Raw genomic sequence first — 7,603 nt, 5'->3', positions numbered from 1 at the left:
ATCTGGTCTTATACCAACGGATACGAACCTTCGTTTAAGGACTGCGTACTATACACTGTCGGTTGTGACAACACAGAGTCTGCACACAAAAGTCGACTCCAAGGGTTTTAAACCCGGTCACATGTTGGTTTCATCACGGCACCTCATGCTGGCTGGATTACTAGCCTGGCGCCTTAGCTAACTCGCCCACCGAGTCAAAATAATTAGTTGTACAGCAGGAGTTTGGACTTCTTAAATTCTGGTTTGGGATTGTTTAGTGATATTTGTTACAGATTCGGATCCACGCCACACAGAAGAATTAGACCTGAAGAGATCAATTACGAATTTAGAATTCAGTTTCTAATCACTAAGTGTGTCAAATGTCATGACTACTATTCAACTCTTCTACGCTTATGTACAAAACCTACATGAGATTACTTTTCTGAATTAATGAAAAAAGTCAAGAAATGCTTCAGTTTATTCGGTGAAAGATGATTATACAGCATTAATATTTCACGTTTTGAACCAATTCATTTGCTGTGATGGTCAAACAGTAGCTAGGGGACAATCATATTTCATATTTGGTTTGCTATATTTTACCGTACACTTAAATATTAAGAAAGTTTATCGGGCATCCTCCAGTCTAACCAGCTATTAAAAGAAAATATGTCTGTTTTACTCGCATCCCCCAGTGTACCGATCGAGCTGCTGGATGCGAAGGATTTCAAAATCAAAGTTACCAGGTGCATGCAAGATTTCCGCTATAGCCTCCATCTTCTTCTGACCAACTGGGGCGAAGTGTATCACCTGAAATAGTAATTAAGTCAGCGTAAAACCTTGAACAAACTAGAGCAAGGGAAGTTGGCGCCTTTTTACAATATTTGAATAATACAGCATTGATAATATTAATAGTACATTAATACATTAATAATAATGTATCTGCATGGAAAAAGAGTCTGGTGAAATGTTCTCATGAGTAATAACCATCACTATACACCAACACAAACAAATAATATGGTGTTGTGCTTTAAAATTAGGCTGCATAAAGAAACCAATGTTTCTAGGGCACACTGTTTTCAAATGTGACGGTGTCGGTAGGACGTCCTAACTCCATGAGAGTTATTCCCCTTTTTTTAAAAAAAATGTAACATGTAATTTGTACCCCCTAAAGTTTTATAAACTATAACTATTGCCAAGATAAAATAAACTTTCATTTAAAGGAAACAGAATCACAGCGGCCATTTTGTGAACTTAAATATGGCACATGAGTGTAGCTGTTTGAGATTAAGCTATACAATGCACCCAAAAGTATTCTGAATTAACCGAAATCACGATGACTAGGTTCAGTACACAAAACATCTATCTTTTTCCTAAAGAACACGGTGTAACCATTAAACGCATTAGGCAAACAGCTTAATCACGTTTTATTGAATACTAACGACTAATTCATGGTATGAATAATATTTGGGGTTTATCTGTTAGTATTTATTTTGACATCCGCAATATTTCAGCCATATCGTGATGAGAACTATTAATCATTAAATCAAAGATCAATAAAATTATATGATACACGATGTCATTTAGAAAGTGGTCAAATGCAACATATTTGGGATTTCACTTTCTCAGTAAAGTACAAATTCAAGTACTTTCTGTTTTTGGTCGAGTCCCATCCGGGATTCGAACCCGCACCCTCAGAGTCAGGCAGCTAATCGCCAGCACACAAAGTCAGCCGCCTAGCCCACTCCGAATCCCGGATGGGACTCGACCAAAAAATAAAAAAGTACTAGAATTTGTACTTTACTGAGAAAGTGAAATCCCACATATGACATATGTTGCAATAAAACTATAGATGAACCAATACTACAGTATGGATGATAACTTTCATTGAATAATCTTACGAGATGTTAACAAAATTACATTATGACATATTTTATATGATATAATATTCAATATTTATAACAGAATAACAATAAGATAATTAAACAATGAGCACTCAGTGAGTAAGTGTTCTCCACTCTAAACGGCGTGTGTATTCCATGTGCAAGGAAGGACAGTAGTGATGGAAAATTTAGAAGCAAAGAAACAAACCTAGAAAGATAGGTATAGGGTTAAGAAACCGTGTAAGAGGGTTTACCTCAACTGGAAGACCTGCTAGCGTTCTGAAACAAGCCGCCCGTTGACCTGCTTTCAGGATGCCCATGTCTCTCACAAACATTTGTCTCAACACTTCGTCATATTCTGCTGTTGTCAGATCTGGAATATATAACATTGTTTGGATGAAGCAATGTTTGTGTCATATTAATTAGACGCTAGTTACCCAAAATGGATCAAATTATCAGTAGACTGATTATTTTGGGAGCTATTTCATTCCTTATGTTGTGTCTGGTGTTAGGTTATATATATGTCTTTGCCCCGTGTGTACTTCAACAGTTAGCCGCATGGTAAAGAGAACACAGCTCAGTTTGAAAGAATGACATCACGTTCACAGTCCTTTCCATTGAAGTAATAGATAGTGGTGTTTTGGCAAAACACTTGCGAATTGTGGACTGTTCAGCATTCCGTGTTTTGCCTTTTTACAACAGTTATTTAAACCCCAACTTTTACATGATCGTTCCCAAATGCTCCCATCGATGCTCATGTTGTTGATCACTGGATCGTCTGGTCCAGAGTCGTCTATTTACAGACCGTTGCAATATAACTGGAATATTGCTGAGTGCGGCGTAAAACTAAACTCACTCACTGTTCTAAGACATTACCTTTCAGGTGGGTTGATTGGGGATCTACCCCGTACCTTTTTTTGAGGGCGACAAGCCGTGGACCCTAGAATGGACGTTTTCAGTTACGTCCATGTCCTCGAGAGATCCATATTCGTTAAATAGCAGAATTGTATTTTCCGACCCTTTTGGGGCTCTGCCACTTATTTACAGACCGCCGCCGTATAGCAGAATCTTGCTGAGTGCGGCGTAAATCTCAAATCAACTCAACATCTACAACCGCTTGATGATTGTCATGCTTAACCAAAAGCATATCAACACCTTGGGAGATCTGTAAAGGTCTGGTAAACCTTTGTCTAGTTGCGAGTACAAAAGTATCGTTCTGACAATAGACGTATAGCAAAATGCACAAAAATGTATTCAATGTCATTGCTTGCCTTTGACATGAAATATCTGCGTGCCGAGCACCAAGTCCTCATCATCCTCGAGTACTGTATCATAAAAGTCTCTGGTCATGTTCAGACCAAGTTCCCGGGCGACATCACTGCAGTAATACACTGGAGTCACCTTGACCTCATAGCCCTTGCGTGCCAGAAAGCTCGTCAACTGTGGCCAGTTGCACGCCTTGTCGACACGAAGAACTGCAAGACAGTTGTTGTTTCTTGTCAGGTAACATATAGTTTCGTCTTAGTAGTTTCCTACTGGACACTCATGCCTCATTTAAACTGACAGATGGCTACGCATAAAGTCATATGTTTTAACGTGCACATTTTATCACACTAACACCAGATGGGTTCCTCTTAACAAGTATAAAAACATATAAGATTTGAACTTACCAAGAATTACCATCGAATTCCCGAGTTCCTGTTAAAGAAAGATTCGTGCGTTAATGTTTGCGAGAAGTAAGGAGACTGAAAGCCAACAAACGAGAGAGCCAGTGCTTGTGTACGCTGAAGGGGTATATCTGCCTCTGTTTATAATGTGTGTGGGTGTGTCTGTCTGCGCTTGCGTTTTCGCTCAACTGATTGAAATGAATAAGTAAGATGTTAAAGCTGTGGTGTTGAAATATCTTTCCAGGACGAGCTGACCCCGAGCTGACACTGGACCCGACACTGTGTGCCATTAAAATTTCCATTCATTCTTTCAATGGAATAATTTGAACAAGGGCAGAGACTAACCTATCCGTAGGATCCACACTTAGTCGTATCTTTCGACAAGCAACGTGGGTTGGTTTCGCATTACCAAACGGTTATGCACTGGTTTCACTAACCTTAAATGAAAGCAGAACCTTGATGTCAGTTAGCCCCGCCAGTTTTGTTTTAATCTCTAGTATGTCGGCATTCTCGTCCCTCCCTTCCTTCGGGGGAAGATAGATGTTCACTCTGTACATATGGGCGTCTCTATCTTCAAGGACGCCGAGCACCGACAGGGGGAGACACGACAGGGCCAGCAGACCAAAGAGGACCACGAACATTTTGTGGAATCGTAATGTTTCAACACAGACGAAAGGACAAGGGCTCTTTGAGTTCCGCGCTTTGCTTTTGACTGCGAAAAGATTATATTTACCTCACAGCTGACAGTGAAAATTATAAAACATGTGCATTTTTAAAATAAGCTTAAATTTGAAGAAGGTACCTGAATTAGGTAAGAAGTGACTGAAATATATCTGCTCTATTAGGACAATAACCAAACTCGTTAAGGAAAATTGACCACCTCTACTTAGAACCAGAAACATGATCAAATATGTAATATACTTATCAAAATCTTATATATTTGATCATTTATGCGTATCTGAAATTCTTACCCTTTTCAGCTTGCTGCCGACTGTTGATTGTGGTGTGCGTGCGGCGAAATATATATATGTGTTTCTAATTGAAATTTCCACTTCGCATGTCAGCATGGCGCCACACAAATTAACTCGTGTTCAATTACATTCTTGGCACATATGCATATTTATGAGAAACAGTTTTCACGGAACTATTGTCACATGCACCAATTCCACTTTTCCATGTAATCCCTGAAAGAAGTATTTTGTGAAATCACTTTGACCCCAAAGGATCTAGGTGATCTACCTTCAGTTGTTGGTGTTCTACAGCCCGTATTTTATATTGTATTGCCCAAATAGTGATATATTAGTGTTAACATTTCACACTAGTTTTAATTGTAACTGTGATGTTTTAGTTGTTTACTGTCCTCTTACGACGTTTTTTTTTTCATTTCAATATCAAACGTGTTCTCGTCAGGATATGGCTGAAATATTACCAATGTGACGTTAAATATTAACTCACTCACTCACTCCATCACATGGGACGACAATTTCAAATCACGAACTATGAAGGATCTTTTTAACAATACCAGTTCTCATTTAATTATTTCATTTTAAAAGAATTAGATCTGTTGACTGATTTGTAAATAGATACATATCTTATAATTGGAAGTTTACATTGGTAAGTCAAATTGTTAGTGTCTGTATTCTCAAAGGGGGTTAAAGAAGTGTAAACATATTGTCCTCCTGTGAGGGTACCTAAGTCCCAAACCATTGGATGTAAATGAAAAATGTTTCAGGTTTTCAGTAGTAGCATTTGTCTCAGTTAAATGTATAGCTAATTCTTAGCATAAAAGCTAATGGCGGACGGGATGGTGTAAATCCAGCTAGGGCCCATGCTGGCAGAAAATGTCCCCATGGTCCCATATGGTGATCTACCTTCAATTGTTGGCGATCTACAGCCTATATTTACATTGTATTTTCCATATAGTGATATTAATTTCAAATTTCCACGCTAGTTTTAATGCTAATTGTGATATTCTAGTTTTTTAACTGTCCTTCGTGTACAAGTTTTCATAAAACACATATATTCCATTTCAGTGTTAAACGTTCTCGTCACGATATGGCTGAAATATTGCCAATGTGGCTGTAAATATTAACTCACTCACTCATCATTGTGATCTTCTAAAACATAGTTGTGCGTTAAATGAAGCCCGTTTTTCAATACAATCATGTTTGAGGCAAATGAGCTACGAAAGAGTCTATGCCAAATGCTATGCTATGAAACCTATTCAAATAATAACATTAGAATATGGACAAGCTGGGTATTTTCTACAAAACGTAAATGTATTATCAGCCTTTTGTAGCATGATAGGAAATCCAACAAGGCGCGCAACTCTTTCGCTACTGTCTTTCTCTACTCTACCATATACGGATGCAATTATCGACTGACAGGTCACTTACTGGCTTTAAATTCCCCATCGATATTATGGCATGAAACATGTATCCATAACAGCAATAAAAACTGGATAAGACAGTTTTTAATATATACAGGGGAAGCTGTCTAAACCGGACTGAAGGATTAATCCACTGTACACAACATGCAGGAATGTAGAGCTGAGGATAAATGTAGAAGCCACGGACGGGACTGAGATTTTACGCCGGTGTTGAAAGATGCCGGTGTTGACAGATGCCGGTGTTGACAGCTTCCATCCATTGTATCCATTATCTACCTATGGTTACATGATAGAAACATCAAATTCCACTAAATGTACCACCCCAGTCTATTGTTGACTTCAACATGGTCACATCCCACCAATGTTATGTTAAAAGAAAAAAAAAAAACGAGAATATTTGTGTATCATTAGCACTGAGAGGCGGGCGCCGTAAATTGTTACTAACTGCGGCAATCTGTAGGAACAAGTGCAATGAACTGTAGTAAACTGGGGCAATTTGTAGCAAGTGGCACAAAGTGTATTGAACTTACGGAAATTGTAAAACCAAGTGCTATAAATTGTTATTGTAACAACATCTATCATTCCTTCTTATTTCCAAAGAAATAGAAATTCCAATATTTTATCAACTTCTGTATGGTTAGATCCTACCAACGCCATGTTAGTAGAAAGATGTGAAAGGGTAGCTGGGATTTCAGTGATGAATTTCTACATTATGTGGGTTTACTTGTTGTTGGGTTTTTTCGTTTGTTTAGTTGTTTGCTTGTTTGTTTGGTTGGTTGGTTGGAGATATGTTTTCGTTTCAATTACGTTTTTTTTCTTGTTGTTTGTTTTGTTTTTGTTTTATTAAACACTGGTTTTTGTTTGTTTGTTTCGCATCGCCGACTTGTTCGCTTAGCTTTAGGTGAATTTGGCTGCATCGCCGACTTCTTTGTTTAGTTTTATGCCACTTTGGCTGCATATTCGACATGTCCTTTTAAGGTCAGACCGCTTGAAGCAATATCCTGTTGCGGGACATCGGAAGTGGTCTTAGGTGACGAGCAAATGCTTTACCCACTAGGCTACCCAACCATCTAATATCTGAAAAGGTTACGGAAGCAACTGAAGAGGACTGAAGCTTTATTTCCACGTTTGTTGGATGTACAGCGTTAATGAAATTTGTAAGTATGAATAGGTATTTAAAATATAGAAAATAATATTTGTAACAGATGCAATCAAACAGACGTCACTTTTCGTGACATATCCCACGCAATGTAAAATCATGCAGCTTGAGCACGTGTCTGTCCGGTGCCTTTGCCGTCTTGCGAGATTCAAAACTGACCACTAACACCAAACAATAAATCATTAGATTGCGTACGGAAAACAAGAAGTCGTTGCCAGATAGGTGAAGATTCCTAATATTATTGTACGCTGCTCTCAGCAATTGTCCAGCTACAATCTGTGAAGAATCGACTGAACCAGACAAGACAGTGATCGACAGCATGAGCACCAATCTACCCAGTTGTGATACGATGACAAACCTCAACCAAGTGAGCGAGCCTGGCCACCCGATCTCGATAAGCAGCAGTTACTGAATCTGGGCCGTTTTAAGAATATGTGAAATGAATATGAATAAGAAATATGAATATATGAATATGTTCTCCGGGGGCAGCACTTTGCATAATAACGGTTTTCGGAACACTGTTAAATAC

General features: G+C 38.5%; 1 protein-coding gene across 1 annotated transcript; it reads right to left on the bottom strand.

The window, feature by feature from the left end:
* Window positions 1–547: 547 nt before the first annotated feature.
* LOC137260141 (uncharacterized) lies at window positions 548–4,167 on the bottom strand. Its single transcript, XM_067797840.1, has 5 exons — window positions 3,964–4,167; window positions 3,530–3,557; window positions 3,131–3,334; window positions 2,114–2,232; window positions 548–786 (listed from the first exon to the last, which is right to left on the bottom strand). Exons 1-5 carry the CDS (start codon window positions 4,165–4,167, stop codon window positions 655–657), a joined length of 687 nt encoding a protein of 228 aa, XP_067653941.1. The 3' UTR covers window positions 548–654.
* Window positions 4,168–7,603: the final 3,436 nt, after the last annotated feature.

The sequence above is a fragment of the Haliotis asinina genome, chromosome 13 (assembly GCF_037392515.1).
Source record: "Haliotis asinina isolate JCU_RB_2024 chromosome 13, JCU_Hal_asi_v2, whole genome shotgun sequence".
NCBI classification, from domain to species: Eukaryota; Metazoa; Mollusca; class Gastropoda; order Lepetellida; family Haliotidae; genus Haliotis; species Haliotis asinina.
Note: the sequence above shows the minus strand (reverse complement) of the source record. Positions and strands in the feature narration are given on the sequence as shown.

Coding starts and splice junctions, on each gene's coding strand:
- LOC137260141 (XM_067797840.1), bottom strand. CDS start 4,167: ATGTTCGTGGTCCTCTTTGGTCTGCTGGCCCTGTCGTGTCTCCCCCTG. Junction 3,558..3,963: donor AGGTTCTGCTTTCATTTAAG/GTTAGTGAAACC, acceptor TTTCTTTAACAG/GAACTCGGGAATTCGATGGT. Junction 2,233..3,130: donor GCAGATATTTCATGTCAAAG/GCAAGCAATGAC, acceptor TATATATTCCAG/ATCTGACAACAGCAGAATAT.